Source organism: Xenia sp. Carnegie-2017, unplaced genomic scaffold (genome assembly GCF_021976095.1).
Source record: "Xenia sp. Carnegie-2017 unplaced genomic scaffold, XeniaSp_v1 HiC_scaffold_16, whole genome shotgun sequence".
NCBI classification, from domain to species: domain Eukaryota; kingdom Metazoa; phylum Cnidaria; class Anthozoa; order Malacalcyonacea; family Xeniidae; genus Xenia; species Xenia sp. Carnegie-2017.
The window spans coordinates 12,077,390-12,101,348 of record NW_025813469.1 but is presented as its reverse complement, the minus strand read 5'-3'; the positions used below and the strand labels follow the sequence as shown (position 1 = coordinate 12,101,348).

At 33.2% G+C, this 23,959-nt stretch overlaps 3 protein-coding genes across 3 annotated transcripts; 1 reads left to right on the top strand and 2 right to left on the bottom strand.

The window, feature by feature from the left end:
- The first annotated feature begins 1,285 nt into the window (after positions 1 to 1,285).
- On the top strand, positions 1,286 to 19,166 carry LOC124435853 (uncharacterized protein KIAA1755 homolog). Its single transcript, XM_046985799.1, is given in 16 exon segments — positions 1,286 to 1,386; positions 2,310 to 2,426; positions 3,042 to 3,425; positions 7,131 to 7,304; positions 9,530 to 9,634; positions 9,721 to 9,831; positions 10,364 to 10,476; positions 10,524 to 10,796; positions 16,281 to 16,403; positions 16,627 to 16,662; positions 16,781 to 16,974; positions 17,594 to 17,880; positions 18,108 to 18,261; positions 18,536 to 18,591; positions 18,691 to 18,766; positions 18,834 to 19,166. Coding segments are annotated over 5 exon segments (444 nt in total). The 5' UTR covers positions 1,286 to 1,386; positions 2,310 to 2,426; positions 3,042 to 3,425; positions 7,131 to 7,292; the 3' UTR covers positions 10,627 to 10,796; positions 16,281 to 16,403; positions 16,627 to 16,662; positions 16,781 to 16,974; positions 17,594 to 17,880; positions 18,108 to 18,261; positions 18,536 to 18,591; positions 18,691 to 18,766; positions 18,834 to 19,166.
- On the bottom strand, positions 4,941 to 6,641 carry LOC124436087 (kelch-like protein 12). Its single transcript, XM_046986014.1, has 2 exons — positions 5,958 to 6,641; positions 4,941 to 5,840 (listed from the first exon to the last, which is right to left on the bottom strand). Exons 1-2 carry the CDS (start codon positions 6,528 to 6,530, stop codon positions 4,941 to 4,943), a joined length of 1,473 nt encoding a protein of 490 aa, XP_046841970.1. The 5' UTR covers positions 6,531 to 6,641.
- On the bottom strand, positions 12,526 to 14,355 carry LOC124436084 (kelch-like protein 12). Its single transcript, XM_046986013.1, has 2 exons — positions 13,794 to 14,355; positions 12,526 to 13,526 (listed from the first exon to the last, which is right to left on the bottom strand). Exons 1-2 carry the CDS (start codon positions 14,353 to 14,355, stop codon positions 12,526 to 12,528), a joined length of 1,563 nt encoding a protein of 520 aa, XP_046841969.1.
- Positions 19,167 to 23,959: the final 4,793 nt, after the last annotated feature.

Sequence of the window (23,959 nt, the reverse complement as noted above, 5' to 3'; positions counted from 1 at the left end):
ATGCTGCAGTTGTTTCAAGCGGGGACTGTATAAGTTTACTTTTATTGTCTTCTGTATTTTGAAACCAGCATTGAACTGGAACCAAGCGTAGAATTCAAGCACAAATGCTTGTTGACCACTAACAATAACCCATCCAACTGGATTTCTTGTGCAGATCCATAAACATTTTATTTGCAACCTATTAACCTTATTCTGCATTGAAATTCTTAAAGCACCAAACTTCTCTCATTGGCGATATTAAGAGTTTAAAAGTTGAAAACTTTCGAGACTGTTATGAAATAGAAAGTATCAAACTTTGTTCTTACGTAGTAATTTTCGTCCAAAATTTTTCCTAATTTTAGGCGTTGTGACTTTTGACGTTATCTTTATGCCTTTTCACAACAAACCGTCTACTGCGAATTAGATAACATAGTCTTCAGAAATCAAATTTTTATTTGTTGTTTTGCATCATCTGTCTTATCAATATTCTGACTGACCCGTGATTTTAAACATATCTTTTAAAATCCTAAACTGAAACTCATCCACAACGTCAGGAAATATCGTTAAAATCACGTGGACACACACATACGCACCTATCTAAGTATATAGTTTATTGGTATGAACTTCATCCGCTGGTCGATTGGACTGCGCAAGTTTTCAGTCATTCTTCTTCAGCTTGTTTCGACAATTGCATTTTCAAAGTTATCAGCATTACCTCAATGACCGTTGTCGTCCTTGACGTGCCTCCCCCCGTCACCATTACCTCAATGACCGTTGTCGTCCTTGGCGTACCCCCTCACCATTACCTCAATGACCGTTGTCGCCCTTGACATGCCCCCCCCTCTTCACTATTCTTATAATCAAAGTAGCCACTACACAACCATTTACAACAATATATCGTGTTCAAAAAGAAAATCGCTTTAATGTAAATCCTTGACAACAAGACGATAACTGTTTGTTCACACTATAATTTGTCGTAGGTTTTATAAAACTGTGTTTATTTCCCATTAAGTCATTGGATGCTCACCCCATGATACACAAATCAAAATTAATTGTGAGGTTATGGAGAGATAAAAGCCAAGGACCTTTGGTTTTTATGGCGGTTTGAGAGTCTATTGGCTGGCTTTTCATAAAAAAGAGGAAGGACCCCTTGCTTTATATGTTTTATGTCTGCACTTACTTAAAAACTTAATTAAGTATTTAATTCTAGACGTTTTATTATAAGTTTTGCTCTTTTAGCCTTCCCGGCGTTCCTTGTTGTCTTGCATTCGGGCAAAAAATTTTCCATTCTCGTTGTTTTAGGTTTAAGTTTTAAAACTATGTTTGTCAGTTTTTGTCGATGCACGAAACGCTGACGACAACAAAAAGACTCTGCAGATCATCGGGGAAGCTCTAATTTTTTTCGAGGTACGTTAAGTTTGAAGCAAGAAACGTTCGGAGAAATACAAAGCCTCATCAGTGATTTTGCATTATAAAATAGACTTTTAAAAAAACGGGCGCTAAATGTTTGAATGCTCGACATAAACAATGTGTCATTAAAATCGATAAATTCGTCTTTTTAATATTCTTTTTAAAAGACCGTTTTATAAAGGAAATACAAAAAAAAAATTTTACTTGTTCCTATTGAGTTACAGAAACACATAAAATGTTTTCTTAATTAAAGGTTGCATCAAGCAGAAAAAGACCTTTGCAAATTGATGTTGTTTTAATTTCAATGCCTAATTTTGCTGTTAGAACTTAACTTCCCAGGAGTAGAAAATCATTTATACCAGTAGGAAGAAAGATATGTAATATATGCACGTAGCGTACAATACCTAAACACCCTTTCCCTACGGATTTGCAAAGTGATAGGGATTAAAATTATCATCACGTCAATTACTAAAGGTCTTTATTTTTGATACACTTTGTGGAGTTTAAAGTACATCAGTTGCCAGACCTTTTATGACACAATTGGTCAAATTTGTCAGATCGACAGAATATGATTAAAAACGGGCAAATGACAAAATGAAGCAACTTTCACTGTACTTATACTCAGTACATTATAAATAACCTAAACAAGGAACTGGGTACTAGCCACAAGATTGCAATCGTGCTGACTACATAATGGAGTTGGCTTACGTAATCATCAAATAATACACAGCAATTTAACCATTGATCAAGTAAAATAAGAAAACATTGTAGCGAAATTTGAAAAGACCAAATATGGCCAAATTTACTTTGGTTGGGTAATGATTATTTTCCCAGCTAGTAATCGGGGGTGTTGGGGTAGGTGAGTGGAAAGACTCGTGTTGTTCTTTTGCGAAAAGATTCATGAAAATGTCTGTTTTTAGTTCAAATTGTTGTCCTCTTTTGATGATGTGTTATCTTCCAATTCAATGGATCAAATTCCCACGACCTTCAGCGGAAGCTTTGAGTACGATCACGATGCTTGGCTGCAGTTTTGATTGGTGAGAATTTTATCACGTTGTACGATTGTGTATTTTGATACATACTGTTAACATTGTCACGTTTCTGAAACAATTTGTAATAGACTTTTAGACATGTCTATCACATTTTACATTGTACATTTGTTGATAAAATTTTAAAATTTGACACGTGTTGATAACATTGAACATTTTGACACATGCTAATTACTTTGTATATTTTGACACATTTCTAGTCTTTGCTGAAGATTCGTACGTTCATTAAATTAGACTATAAGATGTTCAGCTATGACACAATTTATGTGATATGTTTTTTACGAACCTTCCTTGTGCGTGTTTGTACAATAGTTTGCCTTGATTACGTGCAGTCAAATCTCTCGAAGGATCGAATTAAGCTTTATTTTAATATGATTTGAAGATTAGTCGACATAGATTTTTGTCTATTGAGTTTTTTTTTCTTTAACCGTTGTAGCTTCACAGAACAATTCTATGTTCATCTAACTACACTTGTAAAAGGAAACCCTCTCTATTTGAATAAGGGAACGTCTCTTTTGTAAACTTGAAAGGGGGGATTTTCTCTAATATAAACTTTGAATAGGAGGTCCCTCTAATATTTATCTTTGAAACCTGTATTTTTAGAAACAAGAACCCTTCATGACGGGTTGTCGTTGTGCAAGTAAGCTGGCTTTGACGGCAATAGATGAACTTGGAATAGGAAAATTTGGTGAAACGGTAAAAGAATGTCAGAGATTGCTCAAAGAACACGATAAAAAAGTGAGCGCCATCTTTTCAGACAGACGCCTCTCTGCGTTACAAGTCAAAGGTGAACAACTTGTGCCGGGCATGCAGCAGACAGATAACTTGAAGAAAACACAAGACTGGAAATATACCACGGAAATTGTCTCGAAATTATATTTCAAAATGAATCAAATTTTCTCCAAGCTAGAAGTTTTGTATAGAAAACGAAAACGGGAGCTCGAGGATTGTCTACAGTTGAAATGCTTTCAAGAGGAATACGCTAAGGTATGAAATTATTAAGATGTTTGCCCAGTTTACTGGAAGAGTTTTAATACCAAAATATACAATATATTTGCCGTTGTTATAAAGTAAACTGAAATAATATAAGTGAATTTGCACTTTGTCTTTTCAAAAACTGTTAATCTGCTTCAAATCTTTTTGATCTCATGTGCGAGTGGGCCTCGATGGCGTTTGATTGTATTCAAATTAACATAAGAACAACGCTGTTTGTAAGAAATTTCTAAAGAATATTTAACTCCTACTCAAGCTGACATAACTCTGGCTTTTTCTAAAAAAAACATTGGCTTCTCCTAAAAAGTTTACATGACCGAATATTCAAGAAATTCGAAAGTAGAGAATATTGTCCTTCTAGTGGTACTGATATTGACTGGTTTTCCAAATATTGTTACAACCAAATTTGCAACTTTTGCTTTAAAGTGCCTGTAACACGAAATTTTGCTAGTTAAATTATGTTTGCAATGAATAGAACTTTTAAATTGTCATTGTACTTTCTAAAACAGTTAATGCACATCTCTTTCTCTTCGCAAGATATTGAAGTTTTTGTTATTTTCATTTTATCTAACTTGTGACGTCATATTGCATAATGAGTTTCCACAATGTTTTAAATATTCTTCAGTTTCCTGACAACTTTATATCTTATACCATTAACCATATCACAACAAAGGGAACTCTGTCCTTGTGAAGTAAAGTATCGTTAAATATACCGAATACTCCTACTTCTCATTATGCAATTTGATGTCACAAGTTAGATAAATTGGACAAAACAAAAACCTCAATATCTCAAGTAATAAAAGTAATGTGCATAAACTGTTTTAGAATGTCCATTGTCATTTCAAAAGATCTCTTCAATAAAAGTACAACTCAGATTGCAAATTTTTCATGTCATGGGCACTTTAAGCAAAGAAAATGCTTTAGTTTATGTAAGACTTGTACTTCCATGAGAAACATCGCCTTGTCTCAGCATCACTTTATCGCAAACAAATTGTCCTTCTTGGACTATATAATTGTCAATAAGATAAAGCGACATATTATCTGTCATACAAAAAAAGCGCTATTTCTGTGAAAATTTTTGCTTCTTCATCAACAATAACCTCGTATTTTTATCACACTTTTCCTAGTGTTAGGGAAAATAAAAATTGTTTAATAAATAAACTATATACAATTGGCAGTGATTTTGATTTTGATGAACAAAGACTTGACAAATCAACTGGTAAAATCCATACACTGCAGTTTAAAGATTCTGAACAAAAACTAATGCTATAAATTTTCTTTTACCTCAGTCTTTAGTAAAATACTAAAGTCATTTATTTCTTCTGTAATTTAATATAATAGTCAAAGGCTACAAGAACATTGAAGGTTTACATATTTAACTTTAAATATTGACTGTTCAACTTAATATTAAAAAGTTTTGCTGAGTAATAATGATCATATTATTTACAGAATACTTTGTGCTTATACATAATTTTGCCCAAAAAGTAAAACTTCAGAAATAGCTGAAGATCATGATTCATTCATTGAAGGAAGATATGTCCATGAAGAACTACTTCCCATTTCGAAACACTCCACTGATTTAAGACGTTCATCTTCATCATTATAACCCCCCATGACAACAATTGTATCCTCTGTTATAACTGCACAACATCCCTGTCTCTTTTCCAACATGGATGGTAAGACTGTAATGTTACCTGTATTACAGTCATACATGATAACACTGTTCAATTTTTCTCTTCCATCATAACCTCCAAGAAGAACAACTTGATCTCTCCATTGAGCTGTTGCCATTTCAGTCAATGGATGAGGTAATGGAGGCATTTTGTTACAGGTAAGAGTCCTTGGGTCAAACTCCAAAACACTGGACAAAACTTTCCTATCTTTTCCCTTTCCTCCAAAAATAAGAACTTTGTCATCAACCACAAGAGCTCCATGGCCACGCCGTGGTTCAGGCATATGACACAACTCTTTTAAAACATGAGATGTTGTACGAGTAATCTTTATTTCACTGATCAAATCTGATGGTCCTTTACCAACAATGTATCCTCCAATGTGAAAGATTTGTTGTTTACAAACAACAGTTTGATGACTCCAACATACATGAGGAAACTCTGTGGGAAATATCTTCCATGTCAAAGGTGACTGTTTTATGTTAAATGTCTCCATTGACTTTCTATAGCCACCTCCAACAACAAATAAATTATCATTATAAATAAATGATGAAGCACAGCTGTGTTCATTTTCCATTGATGCAATGTTAAACCATTTCTTCTCCTTCCATGAAAATATTTCAACACTTTTGGAGGAACAAAATGAGTCACCACCAGCAATCAAAATATCTTCTTTTCCCGAATTCTTCATTCCCTCAATTGGTGATGGCAATGTTTTGACATGTTCATTTTTAGTCATCTTTCCCAATATTTGAAGCATCATGACTTTCATTTCTTTCATTTCTTTGGTCGCTGTAGAAAGATTTTGTTGAACGTCTTTTATTTCTTTCCTTGATTCCATCATTTCTTTGGTCACTGTAGAAAGATTTTGTTGAATGTTTCTCATTTCTCTTTTCGATTTCATCATTTCTTTCTGCATTTTCTCTTTCCCCTCAAAACTTTGTTGAAACATTTCTTTTATCTCCGCAAAATCGTGAGAAGGAATCTTTCTGTATTCACATAACTCAGTTTCATGTTTAATCTTGTCTCGTTTGTTTATCTCCTGATCACAACGTTCATTAGAACACAACACTGGAGCAAAGCCACAATTTTTCACATGTCTTTTAAGATCTTCAACATTTATAAATTCTTTGCAACCACGAATAGCGTAGTCGCAATTGATCTTTAACTTAGAAATCATATTATTTATAACACGCGCTGGAAGAAGTGTAGCTACCGTCAAATAATCTTGACATTGAGGACATCTTTGTGCATTAACTCGTAGATGTTCTTCAATACAAGAACGGCAAAAGATGTGTTCGTTGTGTTGACACATTCTTGCATCTTTAGCGACGTTGAGACAAATTGCACAGCGAAAATTTTCATCAACAGCATTCTTAAATCTCGATTCATCATAGCCACATTCATCATCATTAGGACAATAAGCCATTTCATTCGTCTTCCCGTATAATTCAGTGTTAAGATTAATTTCAGAAGTGACGAAATTATTTGTTTATCGCTACAAGTTAAAGCTAGAAAATACGTTGGAATATGCAGTCGACGTTTGATAAACACGGAAGTTAAAACCGAAAAATAAGAACGCCTAGTTTTATATTAAACAAAAATAGGTAGGCAATTTAATCCCTCTGCGCAAAGGTCTTGTCACATTTTTGGGTGAGCTATCACACAAAGGAATACATACCGTTGTATTATCCAGGTTTGGTCATATTCTTGGGATTTGTAAAGAAATTTTGTTATTCGTAGTCGACTGCAAACAAGCTCATCAGTAATCATGTTCGATCTTTGACGTCTTTGATGTACGTTGTGATCACTTGTCATCAATTGTGTATAATCTTTGTAAGTGAAATTATAAAAAGTTGCGAATATCGTTTACAGAATATTTGATCCAATTTGTTATTGGTATTTCTGTGTATAAATGACCGTTACAGTAGCAAGCATTTGCGTGTGATAAAGCCTCGCAAATTTGAGCTTGGATATTATTTGATATCAATAAAATAGAGTATGTAAATGCTATTTTTTGATCTTGTAGACACAAGAGGATAAACAATGGAAATTCTTTCTCAAGGGTTCCATGTTTGAGGATCATTTTAATGAACTCGAGAAGATTTGTGAAGAGGCTTATGGTGGCCATTCTGAGCTCTTTGATGATGAGTTTCTGAGGCCTATTTGCTAGTTACTTCTAGAACTAAGGATGTTAGCCAAGGTTTGTGTACCTAAAGATGTTTCTCTCTGTCGTAGGGTATAGTGTTATTTTCATATGATCTTAATAACGCAAGATCAATAACTCATTTAAAGTAAATGACAAAATATTTTTGACATAAAAGGTTTTGAATTTATTTTAAGAAATCTTCTGCACAAATGAACTAAAATATATGATACATATGAATTACCAATCTTTAATTCTTACTTAACTCTACTTCCATGTTTTGAGCTCTTGGAAAAATCAAATTCAAAACTTTCTGTCATGTATCCTTGTATATATTTGACAATGTAAAACATTTAGCTCATTCATATTGCTGATGACTTAATGTTAAGTCGAAACATGTTTATGTCAAAACAATTTCTTATTTGCTTTAAATGCCATGTATTGTTATATTTGCAAATTGGTCAATATATCAATATCAAATAAAAATATCAACTTTATTTGAAAAATATTCTAATTGATGTATTTATGAAAATGTACAGCAAATATACTTCATCACAAACAGCAAAATAAACAAGTTGTACTAAACTGATCATACTTCAAAAGGTTGAGAATTGTTGAAAGAGTGTGTTTATTTCTGCAAACTGTGAACTAGCTGCATAGGTCTATAAACCATAGTACATATTTCATTTATTTCCAATTTTCATCAGAGTTTATCTCTGTAAACTATGAACTAGGTCTACTAAACCGGAGTACATACTCAATTTTAATCCAGTTTTAATTAGAGTCTATCTCTCTAAACTATAAACTACGTTTATTAAACCAGAGAACTTATTCCATTTCATTCCAGTTTTGATCAGGGTTTATCTTTGTAAACAATTAACTTTGTGTACCAACATTATACCCATAAAAGCTCTCACTCCCTTTTCTATGAATATGATGATTTTTTCTTCAACTGGGCAGAGATGCCTTCGTTGAATGGTGTTAATGGTATAAAATTCTGCTAGGTCATTTGATAAAAAGTTTCCTCGAAACTGACTGAAGTACATATATTTGAAGGCTTAAGGGAATTGTTATGCATTATGTAGTCACTGGTTGTACAAAATAGCCCGTTTACCAAATTCAATGTCTTAAGAGTAAAAAAAACGTTGTTTTACGTAGAAATGTTACTGTAATTTTAAAAGTTTTTTGAACGACAGTATATTTTATAAATCAAAATTTTCGCACATAAGCATTTTGAATTTTTAAAAAAATGAAATCGCGATTACAAGAAAGGTCTTTGAATTCGATCACTCCCGCATTGTATGAACGTTTTGCCTCAAGTCCGAATTCTAACGCTTTTTTTCAGAGCAATATCATTATCTCACACCATTACCTGCAGTGACGTAGCGCTGTAGCCAGTGACGTAGTCAGTGACGTAGTACGGGTAGCAAGTGACGTTTTTGTTCTATTTAAATTTAAGAACTTTATTAGTCTTCTTTTCTTTGAACATTTATGAACGTCTAGTGAACGTCAAAGAAATACAGAAACTGAGTAAATAAGCGCACCTGGTTACTGTCTACGTCGTACATATAGCAGGGATAATTGAGGGGTGTTGGGGCTCGGAGGCGTGTTAAGGGGTGTGCACGTGTCATATGGTATAATATGCAATATCTTTAGTGGGTTTCAATTAATCTTGTTTTGGTGTATGATTATCAGGACTTTGACTTACGTAAACTGATGCTACTGCTAATGTTGCAACGTATGCCATTTTTGCAGTTTTAATTGGTGAGGCGTAATGATTTTAAAAGCAAACGAACTTTTTGGCTTTGGTTAACTTAAATCACGTTTATCGAGAAAGCGGAAGAACCGGTGGTGATCTTGCGATTGTTTGTCGGTCTAGCCTGCCGTTGCTTCTGAAAGTCATTGGAATTTGCGATTTCTATGTGTGTGAAGTCTCCCCGATATTCCAGTTGCTACAATTTCTCTTTTCTAGTTCCGATAATCCCATAGCTCAAATGGTTTTATAAGTTTTCATTCGGGTCATGGAGTTCGTGATATGTTGGACCACTGACTGGGTTGACATGTACTTTATGTTCACATGTCATTGTAAAAGTTTGAGATCGTAGAGATCGTCAACATTAATGATTTTTTTTAGGAATGTGAAACTGGCTTTAAACATGAAAGCAGAGGACTACGAGTTTCAAATTTATGTTTTATTTACATTCAAATATTTCACTCCCTTTTATGTTTTTCAACTTTGAATTTCTTCTGTAATCTAATGCTTGCATTTTTCATCTCCATAGGAGATGCAACCAGGTAGCGTTCACATTGCCTACATCCTCGAACGAAAAGATTCACATCTTTTGATGTTCAGTGCTGATAAACTAAAAGAAAAACTTAAATTTCAAGTGAGTTGGGGAGTGTTGGGGTAGGTGGGTGGAAAGACTCGTGTTGCCCTTTTGCGAAAAAGTTCATGAAAATATCTGTTTTATAGTTCAAATTGCTGTCGTCTTTTGATGATGTGTTCCATTTCGATGGATCAAATCCCACGACCTTTGACGAAAGCTTTGAGTATGATCACGATGCTTGGCTGCAGTTTCGATTGGTGAGAATTTTATCACGTTGCACGATTTTGTATTTTGATACATACCGTTAACATTGTCACGTTTCTGAAACAATTTGTAATAGACTTTTAGACATGTCTATCACATTTTACATTGTACATTTGTTGATAAAATTTTAAAATGTGGCACGTGTTAATTACTGTGTACATTTTGACACATTTTTAGTCTTTGCTGAAGATTCGTACATTCAGTAAATTGGACTATAAGATGTCCAGCTATGACATAATTCATGTGATAAGTTTTTCACAAACCTTCCTTGTGCATGTTTGTATAATAGTTTGCCTTGATTACGTGCAGTCAAATCTCTCGAAGGATTGAATTAAGCTTTATTTTAATATGATTTAAAGATTAATCGACATATGTTTTTGTCTTATGAATTTTTTTCTTTAACCGTTGTAGCTTCATAGGACAATTCTATGTTCATCTAATTACCTGAAAGGGGGGATTGTCTCTAATGTAAAGTTTGAATAGGGGAGCGTCTCTTATATTTATGTTTAAAACCTGTATTTTTAGAAACAAGAACCCTTCATGACGGGTTGTCGAAGTGCAACAAAGCTGGCTTTGACGGCAATAGATGAACTTGGAATAGGAAAATTTGGTGAAACGGTAGAAGAATGTCAGAAATTGCTTAAAGAACACGATAAAAAAGTGACACGATAGCTCACACAAAGAGATTGCTCGAATAACACGATAAAAAAGTCAGCGCCATCTTTTCAGACAGTCGCCTGTCTGCGTTACAAGTCGAAGGTGAACAACTTGTGTCGGACATACAGTAGACAGATAACTCGAACAAAACACAAGACTGGAAATATACCATGAAATTGTCTCGAAATTATATTTCAAAATGAATCAAGTGTTCTCCAGGCTGGAAGTTTTGTACAGAAAACGAAAACGAGAGCTCGAGGATTGTCTACAGTTGAAATGCTTTCAAGAGGAATACGCTAAGGTATGAAATTATTAAAATGCTTGCCCAGTTTACTGGAAGAGTTTTAATACCAAAATATACAATATCTTTGCCGTTGTTATAAAGTAAACTGAAGTAATATTAGTGAATTTGCACTTTGTCGTTTCAAAAACTGTTAAGGTGCTTCGAATCTTTTTGATATCATCCGCGAGTGGGCCTCAATGGCGTTTGATTGTATTCAAATTAACATAAGAACAACGCTGTTTGTTAGAAATTTCTAAAGAATATTTAACTCCTACTCCAGCTGACATACATCTGGCTTTTGCTAAAAAAACTCTGGCTTTTGCTAAAAAAACTCTGGCTTCTCCTAAAAGGTTTACATGACCGAATATTCAAGAAATTCGAAAGTAGAGAATATTGTCCTTCTAGTGGTACTGATATTGACTGGTTTTCCAAATATTGTTACAACCTAATTTGCATCTTTTGCTTTAAATTGCCTTAAACACGAAATTTTGCTAGTTAAATTACGTTTGCAAAGAATGGAACTTTTGAAATGACATTGTACTTTCTAAAACAGTTAATGCATATCTCTTTCCCTTCGCAAGATATTGAAGTTTTTGTTATTTCCATTTTTTCTAACTTGTGACGTCATATTGCATAATGAGTTCCCACAATTTTTTAAATACTCTTAACCACGTCACAACTCTGTCCTTGTGAAGTAAAGTATCGTTAAATATACCTAATACTTCTAGTTCTCATTATGCAGTTTGACGTCACAAGTTAGATAAATTGGACAATGCAAAAACCTCACTATCTCAAGAAATTAAAGTGATGTGCATAAACTGTTTTAGAATGTCCATTGTCATTTCAAAAGATCTCTTCAATAAAAGTACAACTCAGATTGCAAATTTTTCATGTCATGGTCACTTTAAGCGAAGAAAATGTTTTAGTTTATGTAAGACTTGTACTTCGATGAAAAACATCACCTTGTCTCAGCATCACTTATCTCAAACAAATTGTCGCTTTTGGACTATGTAATTGTCAATACAATAAAGCAGTGAGCGAATTAGTTCAGAAAAAACGATGTGCAATTTTTTTGACAAAAGTGTTTCTTTAGAGGCATAATCAAATCGATATTACGTTAATTATTACATAGCGCTAATTGCTAAATTAATATTTTTAAACGTGAACAAATTCATATGATTTACGACAGTGTTTGTCGTTAAAACCGCTGATTTTTGCACATCGTTTGAAAAAGTGATGTGCAATTGTTTTCATTTTAGCTAAGACGATGTGCAAATTGCACATTGCACACTGTTAATTCGCACACTGCAATAAAGCGACATGTTATCTGTCTTACAAAAAAAGCACTATTTCTGTGAAATTTTTTGCTTTTTCATTAACAATAACCTCGTTTTTTTATCACACTTTTCCTCGTGTTAGGGAAAATAAAAATTGTTTAATAAATAAGCTATGTACAATTGGCAGTGATTTCGATTTTGATGAACAAAGACTTGACAAAACAACTGGTCAAATCCATACACTGCAGTTTAAAGATTCTGAACAAAAACTAATGCTATAAATTTTCTTTTACCTCAGTCCTAAGTAAATTACTAAAGTTATTTATTTCTTCAGTAATTTACTATAATAATCAAAGGCTATAAGAACATTGAAGGTTTATATATTGAACTTTAAATATTCACTGTTCAACTTAATATTAAAACGTTTTGCTGAGTAATAATGATCTGATTATTTACAGAATATTTTGTGCTTATACATAATTTTGCCCAAAAGGTAAAACTGCAGCAGTAGCTCCATATCGTGATTCATTCATTGAAGGAAGATATGCCCATGAAGAACTGCTTCCCATTTTAAAACACTCCACTGATTTATTATATTCAGTTTTATCATTCTTACCTCCCATGACAACAATTGTATCACCAGTTATAACTGCACAACAGTGGGATCTCTTTTCCAACATGGATGGTAAGACTGTAATATTTCCTGTTTTGCTGTCATACATGATAACACTGTTCAAATATTCTCTTCCATCATAACCTCCAAGAAAAATAACTTGATCTCTCCACTGAACTGCTGCCATTGCTCTTCTGGGATGAGGTAATGGAGGCATTTCCTTAAATTTAAGAGTCCTTGGATCAAACTCTAAAACACTGGACAAAACTTTCCCATGTTTTCCATGTCCTCCATGTCCTCCAAAAATAAGAACTTTATCATGAACAACAACAGCTTCATGGAGCGAACGTTCTTCAGGCATACGACACAACTCTTTTACAACAAGAGATGTTGTACCAGTAATCTTTATTTCATAGATCATATCTGATTTTGTTGTGCTAACTATGTATCCTCCAATGTGAAAGATTTGTTGTTTACAAACAACAGTTTGATGACTCCAACATACATAAGGAAACACTGTTGGATATGTCTTCCATGTCAAAGGTGACTGTTTTATATTCAATGTCTCCATTGACTTGTGTCCAACAGCAAATAAATTATCATTATAAATAAAAAATGAATCCCCTGCGTGATCATTTTCCATTGATGCAATGTTGCACCATTTCTTCTCTTTCCATGAAAATACTTCAGCACTCTTTTTGGAACCAGGTGGGTAACCACTAGCAATCAAAATATCTTCTTTTCCTGAGTTCATTATTCCCTCAATTGATGATGGCAATGTTTTGACATGTTCATTTTTAGTCATCTTTTCCAATATTTGAATCATCATGACTTTCATTTCTGTCATTTCTTTGGTCACTGTAGAAAGATTTTGTTGAACGTTTTTTATTTCTCTCCTTGATTCCATCATTTCTTTGGTCACTGTAGAAAGATTTTGTTGAACAACTTTTATTTCTTTCCTTGATTCCATCATTTCTTTGCTCACTGTAGAAAGATTTTGTTGAACATCTTTTATTTCTTTCCTTGATGCCATCATTTCTTTGGTCAGTGTAGAAAGATTTTGTTGAACATCTTTTATTTCTTTCCTTGAAACCATCATTTCTTTCTCTATTTTCGTAGACAGACCACATACATCAACAAGTTTTTTATCCATTTCAGCTTTAACTTGTTTCATTTTTTCATTTACTTGATTCTCAAAACTTTGTTGAAACATTTCTTTTATCTCCTCAAAATCGTGAGAAGGAATCTTTCTGTATTTACATAACTCAGTTTCATGTTTAATCTTGTCTCGTTTGTTTATCTCCTTGTCACAACGTTCATTAGAACACGACACTGGAGCAAAACCACAATTTTCAACATGTCGTTCAAGATCTTCAACATTTATAAATTCTTTGCAACCACGAATAGCGAAGTCGCAATTGATCATTAACTTTGAAATCATATTGTTTATAACACGCGCTGGATGAAGCGTAGCTACAGTTAAACGCTCTTGACATTGAGGACATCTTTGTGCATTAACTCGTAGATGTTCTTCTATACATTCACGACAAAAACTGTGTTGATTAAGGCACATTCTGGCATGTTTCATGACATTAAAACAAATTGCACAGCGAAAATTTTCATCAACAGCATTCTTAAATCTCGACTCATCATAGCCACATTCATAATCATTAGGACGATAAGCCATTTCATTCGTCTTCCCGTATAATTCAGTGTTATGATTAATTTAAGAAGTGACGAAATTATTTATTTATCGCTACAAGTTAAGGCTAGAAGTTACGTTGAAATTTGCAGTTGACGTTTGATAAACACGGAAGTTTAAAACGAAGAATAACAACGCCTAGTTTTTTATTTTAACATATTTGTGTAAAACATTATGAAGACAAAAAAGATAAAACAAAACAATGCAATGAAGCAGATCTACAAAAGACATGCATAAACAAAAATAGTTACGCAATTCGTACATGTGGTAAACTTCAGTTATGTGGCCACAAAGTGAAGTAGATTTTTAAACATAGTTTCGATAATATATAATAAATACAATTTTTGTCAAGATTGTGTTCAAGATTTTAAAATGTGTTGAATGCTTAGTCAAATGACTCAGTAACTCTTACTTTTAAACACTTTCTGCATCTATCGAACGCGTTCGCTCAAACCTCAAATCATGGAAAGTGAAGAGTCCTTTAAGAGTTTTTACAAATTTGAACGATAAATGCATTGTCGTTTTCACTAATAACCATTTATTTGCAATAATACTTGTCTTAATTGTCTTTCAAAACAGTTTCCGAACTCACATGAGATGTCATTTATTCAACCGACAAATGAACACGCTTATGACTTGTGTATTGATTTACATACATACGACACTAGAATTAGTTGTATTACTTTTTTGTGTCAATGCGCTGTGCTTTTTGTTATTAATTTTTTTTAATAACCTTTTGAAAAGACTGTATTTCTGACGATTCTGTTCAAACAATGTTTAATCTGTGAAAGCGAATACATTGCACATTTCAAGTGATTGAAAATAGTCAATTTTATTTCCTACTCTTATAGTTCGATGTTGTGTTGTCATTTTGACGTTATGTAAGTTAAAAAGATAATATTTGCTGTTATTTACTTTCTGCCTTTCATTCAACACACCAACAAAGTAAGCCTAGGTAAATGTAAACAATGCGAATAAAAGTGTTGAATTTGACTAAATTCAAGTACAGTTCATTGTATTAAGTATAAGTTTCTCGTACTACCATTCCACAAATATGATAAAATTGATATTTTTGATCATTTGCATTGTCTACATTTGTATTATTTCTTGAGGATTTTATTGCTCACTTTTTATCATTTTTTGTAAAGTTTTATATAGAGCACGATAGAACGTTAAATGGATAAATCAATTTTATGTTTTGTTCTTCATGAACAGACGATTACTGGCAATATCATAATATACAGTTGAATGGTTGAGCCTTGTATTTTTTTTTAATTAATATTTCTGAAGATTTTACTTAGACCATGGCGTAAACTTTCCACAAAATTAAACAAATTAACAATCAAGGTACCCAATATCACCGACAATGTTTTAATTATAATACAAAATCAACAATTATATAACAAAAAACCCGGAATGAAGTGCTTTAACTGACAAGTGGGCAGAAAATTTAAAAAAGAAAAGGACTTTGTGTTGGTTTCATGCTCACTTGAGCATGTGGTCTTTGATGTAACCTACATTTGAAAACACATCACAAATTGTGTGGTTTCACTGTTTTCGGTGAAACAAAGATTAAATTTTTGCAATTAATCTTATGTGAACCAAACTTACTTTTAAATTTTTAATCAATATATTCACTCTGGCTATTCCACACTTTCTGCGAGTAAAGAAAAACTTTGCATTTCCTTTTTTTGGCCAAAGTTGACATTTGGCACGTTTGTCACGTTATCGTTTACTATCAACTGTAATTTTCAAATTTCAATAAGCGAAGAAAGAATGGATGCTCACGTGATTACACTGACCTTTTCAAAAAGCTTGATTGTATAGTCAACAGTGTAAAATTTATTGATCTTATAGGCTATCGATATTCGACACGAATTTTGTAATGTATTGTTTAAATGTTCTTTTAGGTATTAGAGTAGCTACAGGATGTCAGTATGCCTTGTTTAGAAAAACCTGTGGAGATTGCACAGTCGTATGGACAAGCGCTCAGTTACCATGGTAACTTCGAGAAATTCCTGGCACCTGCTAAGGTATTATGGTATGGATTGGAAAGTAAAAACTACAGTAAATTATATCAATTTGTCACAGGCACAGACATGATCACCAGTTGTTTGTAACCTTTACTTAACCCCCCCTTCTTTGTTAAACCTTTCTTTGAAAGGAAACTGGTCCAACTGGAGAAAATCTAAAACTTTGAGCTTAGCGTTGACGAATTCCTGACTGCACAAGTTTTCTTAAATATTTTTCCTGTAGAACTTCACTGAAGACTGTACAAATTTCTCCCACTTGGTACGTAATTCTCTCATGCAACATATCTTTATCGTATATTGTACATTTTTATCCATACCGTACAATTATCAGACATTTCACGTTTACTCAAATTTTACATCAATTATTTCTTTTTTAGAGTTAAATACTCCAAGCTCAAGATTTACTAGAGGATGGTAGCAATATAGCTCAGTGGGGAACTGATGATTGCATTGGTGTAAAGGAAATGTCAAAGGTACTGAAGACGAGACTGGATCAATTCACTACAGCACTAGACGAAAGACGTGTGTCACTCTGGTCACATGTATGGAGTTTCATGAAATGATCAGAGAGGTAATGCTAATGATTATCTGAGTGCTTGTATCACGCGGTTTCTCGTTCATGTAAATTATTGGTCTGACTGTTTATACCACGGGATTTCTTGTTCGTGTGAATAGCTGGTCTGATTATTAATATCAGGTGGTTTCTCCTTTGTGTATGTGATTGGTCTGACTGCTTATACCAAGTGGTTTCTCTTTTGTGTAACTAATTGGTCTGACTTATCATAATACATGTTTTATCAATCAATAGAGAATACACTTAGATGAAGCAAGAAAGAGAAGGGAAAGAATTTCAACTTGATAAATTGGAGACAACAATTTGTAAATCATTATGATACACAGTGGCGTGGCCAGCCTGAATTTATACCACTGTTTTACAAATATTTTATGTTGACCTGTCGTGAGAACAATAGATTTCTAAAGAAATGAACAATGATAATCTTTAGGAACTTACGTAGCAGGAGTAAGTCTGTAGGTTGGCTAGGTTATTGATGACATTTCATAAACTTTCCTTCCTTCTTATCGTTGGTTTACTTCTTTTGAAGAGACTAGTGGAACTTTCGATCTTCTCAATAACTGTGTGGTATAGTTAAGTATTATTTCCATTAAAGACATCTCTTACGTCATTACAGAGTTCTGAATGAAGAATTCAAGCATCGAAACACATGGCATTGATGATATGGAAGCATCAAAATCCTCTAAAGGTGTCGCTTCACTGAAAGAAAACATGGAAGGATTTCTTCAAGAATTTCCCATGTGGTCGAAGGAAAGATTAAATATCTTAAATGAACTTTCTGGTAAATTGAAGAACGAAGATCTACAAAATCAGGCCGAGAAATCTGTTACGGAGTACAAGGAAGTCGAGAAAATGTTTTTAAAATGTCAGGAAACATTACAGAAGGCGGCCGTACGCGTATAAGTATGTTTTATGGAGAAGTTTTAACCTAGCAAGTATGGTGGTGTTAGCGATTTTCAACTGCCTTTAATCGATATTTGTGTCACCACTTTATATACTCCTATGGAAATGACAGTTCATTACAAATATCGTTGTATAAACAAACTGTCTAGTACGTTGCTTTAGGGAAGCTTGTGATTATTGATTGTGAATGCTGTTTGATCATCCATGAAAATCCCCTTTATCCATAGGTCTCTGATGCATCCACAAACGGTACCAGCGAGGGATCGTCATCTACATCAACATCGAACTCAACCTCGTGTGCAAACGATGAGGAAGGAGACATGGACAGTGATGATGATGAGGATGCTAAATTAGATCTTCCTGAAGATTTATCTCATACATGTATGTTTATGAAGACGTTAATTGAGCTTTTATCCACTTTATTTTGTTCGCTATAATTCTATTGTTTTTTTCTTTTTCAACAATTATTCCTATGATATTTCCCTCCATACACAACCAGCATTTCTGTTATATTTTCCTTTACATATAAGAAATCCTCTATTGAAATCTTTTGAAAATACGTTATCAACTTGTTTGATCAATAAACGTTTGCTCTTTGCAACATGAATGCAAAAGAACTCCTTAGCTAGTGAATGAAAATGGTTTTGTTTTTCAGATTGCTGGAGAACAAGATGAACAAAGTTATCAAAAACTTTCAGAAAAAACCAAAGAGTAAGTTTGCAAGCTTTATATTAAAATAAAACATCCATCTTTTGTCCATAAACATCCATATAATTTCCTCAAAAACTCAAGGCCATTATTGTTTTTTAGAAAGTTGTTATATATTGTGGATGAAATGGTCACTACCGAAAGAGATTATGTCAAATCCTTGGATTACGTAATCCAGGTAATCTTGGAGTTAATTTTGTCAAGTGTTTACGTTATCAGTAATTTCGTAAAATTTCTTCGTTTAGAATTATATAAAGCAAATGGAGAGTGACGATCTACCGGCGTCATTAAAGAAAAAATTAATATTTGAAAATATTGAACGATTGTATGACTTTTACAAAAGGTAATTTTTCTGTTTCCAACATTTCTCTCTTGTTTCCAACATTTCTCATATTACAAACCGTCGTCGTTCCTTTTTTTACCTTTGTCGTTTTGTTAAAAACCGTCGTCTTTCCATTTTTTACCGTTGTCGTTTTGTTACAAACGTCGTCGTTCCATTCATTTGAAGCGTTTGCAGCAGTTTGCAGTGATTGTTTAGAAGTGTATTTAAATATGAATAAATATTAATCACACTGGCATATTATGTTATTCGAGTACAAATAAGATGGAGAAAACGCAGATTACAATGTTGTGTGTAGACTCAACATTTTTTTATAAAATAGAGCATTTGTAGATTACAGTGACGGCTATGCATTGTTCATTCAGCAAAATTTCACTGAGGGCTTTAGTTAGCATAAGTATAATTTGCTTTTTATGCAATAGCTTAAGGATCTACGCTGATGTGAATGGTATATCTTTGGGTATTTGCATCAACAAAGCTTTGGCAAGGACCAAGTAAATAATGAAATTATGGTACGCTCGTACTACAGTAGCCGATTTAGTTGAAAGTGTAAAATTGGTTTAAAATGGTTTTGTGAAATTAGTCACCATGAAGTGTTTTAAAACAAGGTTTGGTTTTACTTTTCAATCCTAGTTTATGAAAAATGGGGCCAAAAGATCCAAGCAATTCTTAATTTATTATGTTAGAAAGTTTACTTATTAAAGTCAGCATGGATTTTACTCCCATCGTGCAAATATCATGTTTTCACTCGTTATTTTCGTATATTTTTATATGGTGGGCCTCAATGCCGTTTGATTGTATTCAAATTAACATAAGAACAACGCTGTTTGTTTGAAATTTCTAGAGAATATTTAACTCCTATTCCAGCTGACATAACTCTGGCTTTTGCTAAAAAAAACTTCGGCTTCTCCTAAAAAGTTTACATGACCGAATATTCAAGAAATTCGAAAGTAGAGAATATTTTCCTTCTAGTGGTACTGATATTGACTGGTTTTCCAAGTATTGTTACAACCAAATTTGCAACTTTTTCTTTAAAGTGTCTGTAACACGAAATTTTGCTAGTTAAATTATGTTTGCAATGAATAGAACTTTTGAAATGACATTGTACTTTCTAAAACAGTTAATGCATATCTCTTTCGCTTCGCAAGATATTGAAGTTTTTGTTATTTTCATTTTATCTAACTTGTGACGTCATATTGCATAATGAGTTCTAACGTGTGACGTCATATTGCATAATGAGTTCCCACAATGTTTTAAATACTCTACAGTTTCTTGACAACTTTATATCTTATACCAGGGGTGGGCAACTTCTCCAGTCAGCGGGTCAGATTTAGGAAAATGAAGTTATTGGTGGGCCGGATTATTACATGAATAATATTCAATATTCAATGGTCGGATACAGTCAGCGGGCCAGTCAAAATCCCTTCAGGGACCGGACCCGGCCCGCTGGCCGTATGTTGCCCACCCCTGTCTTATACCATTAGAGTAATAGTGTAAAATACTAAAAGTACTGTACAACAGTAGAGAGTAAAAAGTCAGCATATTCCACCAAATCAAACAACCATGTCGCAGACAATTTTAATAATCCCATGCACTAAAAGTAAAGTCCACCAACTCTTATTTGCTTCGAACTTTTAATGATACCCTGTTTTGCTTCACTATTTCTTGCTTATACACACAGAGACAAAAACTTTATTGAATGTCGAATTGTTTATGTTGGAGGTATAGATGGATGTCTGTTTTATGTAAATGTCTAAAGGCAATCTTCTCTGTCAACTCTGATTTTTAGCAATTTAGTAGATTTCAGTTTTACTTTGATTGTAAATAACCTCTTTGGCCTTTCTTCAAGGCTTATACGTAACTAAGGTCTACGTTAATTGACCCACAAAGGAATAATACTCAGAATAAGAAGCAGCTACGGTGATTACTAGAATGACAACTTTTAGAAGTTACAATGAAACGGCTTATTTCTATACAGCTTGGCGTTCGTTTGTAATTTGTCAACACTCGTTTCTCTTGGTTAGTTGAGCTGTTTGTAATCAAACTGGTCATCACAACTACATTAGGCTTTTTCAAATAAACGTGAATAAGCTTGACTGATGCAAAAATGTAGACAAGCTGCGACTTTAGTCGACCTCAAAACTATTTCCTTATTTGATTTCTTACTGATTCTTTGATTACTTCCTCATTCTTAAAAGACAGACGTTATCTTAGTTTATATTTTACATAGTGTAAAGATTGTGTTCGTTCTCTGTTGTTCATTCATCCCTACCTACACTGACACCATTCTTTTAGTTTATATTTTGGGTAGTGTAAAGATTTTTCTTGTTCTCTGTTGTTCATGCCAAGGCTTTCAAAACTTGTTAAAAACATTAATTTGCATAAAATATCTATATTTCTTGTATACGCGTCTGAAGTTTTTGATTACAAATCTCAAACATACATTCAAGCTTCAAGTATACTAAACAACTGAGATGTTCTATACATAAAGAGAACATTTAGTTTCTAACCTCCAACGATGGAATCGTGGAAAATTCATGGACACGAACATTACAATGATAATATTTCCAATACATATGCATTTATTTTGAGTATTATTTTGCATTTTACTTGATGTTTTTGTTCTCAGTGCTGAAGCATTTTTCATTAACGAAGCAAAACAAACGGTACTCGACATAATATGTATTAAGAAATCTTTATGTTATCAAAACAAATTCAATATAGCAAAGGCATTAAAGATATTTGAATTCAAGTCTCTAAAATGTTTGCTACCTTGTTCATCATCTTGTTGTGCATTTTCGCAAAAAGCATAAATGGATTAAGATAACGTAATGAGTTATGGGCAATGAATGCAATAAAATACTTGCAATAATTATAAATAAAGTTAACGTGCTCATTCATGGGCTGCCGCTATTTTATCTTGAAAAGTCTAGGCTGTTCTCATTCTTTGTTGTTCATTCATCACTACCTACACTGACACACGTTATCTTAGTATATATTTTACATAGTGTAAAAACTGTTCTCGTTCTCTGTTGTTCATTCATCTCTACCTACACTGACACACATTCTTTTAGTTTATATTTTAGGTAGTGTAAAGATTATTCTTGTTCTCTGTTGTTCATCCCAAGGCTTTCAAAACTTGTTAAAAATATTATTTTGCATAAATATCTTTATTTCTTGTATACGCGTCTGAAGTTCTTGATTACAAATCTCAAACATACATTCAACCTTCAAGTATACTAAACAACTGAGATGTTCTATACATAAAGAAAACATTTAGTTTCTAACCTCCAACGATGGAATCGTGGACACTTCGTGTATACGAACATTACAATGATAATATTTCCAATACATATGCATTTAATTTGAGTATTAATTTGCATTTTACTTGACTTTTTTGTTCTCAGTGCTGAAGCATTTTTCATTAATGTCGCGAAAGCCTAGTTGTAAGAGCTGCTAAAATAAACGTTTCTACGTCTTATAACGACTAAATATTGGAAAAGTATATAAGCGTGATATACTACACAACTTTTTTTAATCTTATCAACCGCCGACTGTTGTTTTTGTTTTAAAATTCCAGTGAACAAGTCTGCTATATTTTATTATAATACTATTATTTTATATTGTGTCATTCAGTGATACCAGCCAATGACGTCAGTAACGTATTCCGCCATAATTTAGCATAAAGCTTTTTTTCAAAAATGGCGGTAAGGATTCATCTTTCTGTCAAATTTTCTCGACAGCAAAATTTCAAAGAGACACGGTAACACAAAATTAAGTATTCCATAGCCATCTAGGATAAACGTATAAAAAAAAATTTCATTGCCATTCTCTTTTGAAATAAATTATCTGTGCAACTTTAAAGTTGCAATTCAAAATACATTTTAATCCAAAACTTTGAGCAATTTACAATATTCTGGTACATATTTCATTACACAGGAATAACCAGTTAATTACAAACGGTCCAACTCTAGAGTAGCCAGCTTTATTACTTGAGGGGGAGAGATATTCATATTTACTTGTTAGAAACCATAAAAACAATCCACAGAACTGGGACCAACCACAGAACGTACAACTATAGTATTTAATGTTCTAAATCACCCTAGTGGAACTCGCACAGTTTGCACAATGGAAGAAACGGAAAAATTATTACACACAACTTGCAAATTGAAATTCATGCACATTGCAAGTCCCAAACAACTAAAACACGTCAATATTATAATCCCAAGTCCCAACGTGTTAAGGCCTTTTTAAAGACAATTTGTTGTGCTCTAATCGACATTGTAAAAATTTCCTTCCTCATTCATTATTACCAACACTGACACATGTTAATATTTTAAGTAGTGTATAGACTGTTATCTCGTTTTCTGTTGTTCATGCATTACTACCAACACATGAAAATGTTATCTTAGTTTTTTATTTTAGATAATGTAAAAACAGTTCTTGTTCTCTGTCAATCATTGAACACTGCCACTATCAACACATCATTTTTAGGATTAAACTTTTCATCCAAAGCTCCAATTATACATATATTCAATTATACAATCTAATTTATAAATGAAATACACTATAATCCTCCTATAAGCATGTATTGGAACTTTTCAAACGCAAATACTTCCTGGAAATTTGTTTAATTTTAGTCGAAGGCATGCTGAAGCGGATGTTGAAGCTAAATGAGTTGTATACACAAACTATCTACTTGTAAATTACAGTTGTCATAGGAATTTTTAATTAAAAATCTTTAACAAACATTGAAGCTCAGACTTTAACAAATGAGATGGCCAATGAAAAAGGCAATATTCCTTGCCCATAGGGTTTTCTATACGTTTCGGGACCGACTTTTGCTGTGTCGATGTCATGCAAAGTCGTAAATTGACAACAACATCATTTGCACAAACACGAACCGGAGTAACTGTGTAAAAGTACACTTTATAGCACCTCTAAATGTATTTCACAAACCGAGCAACCATACCGCAAACAATCGTAAACAGCACTTTGTCGCTGCTCTAGTTTTCCATACATATTTTTCTC

Bases quoted from the DNA above. Each gene is read 5' to 3' on its own strand.
- LOC124436087 (XM_046986014.1), bottom strand. From the start codon at position 6,530: ATGGCTTATTGTCCTAATGATGATGAATGTGGCTATGATGAATCGAGA. The intron at 5,841-5,957 runs GTGACCAAAGAA...ATATTGGGAAAG, and splicing joins TTCAACAAAATCTTTCTACA to ATGACTAAAAATGAACATGT.
- LOC124436084 (XM_046986013.1), bottom strand. From the start codon at position 14,355: ATGGCTTATCGTCCTAATGATTATGAATGTGGCTATGATGAGTCGAGA. The intron at 13,527-13,793 runs GTCTGTCTACGA...ATCTTTCTACAG, and splicing joins AAAACTTGTTGATGTATGTG to TGACCAAAGAAATGACAGAA.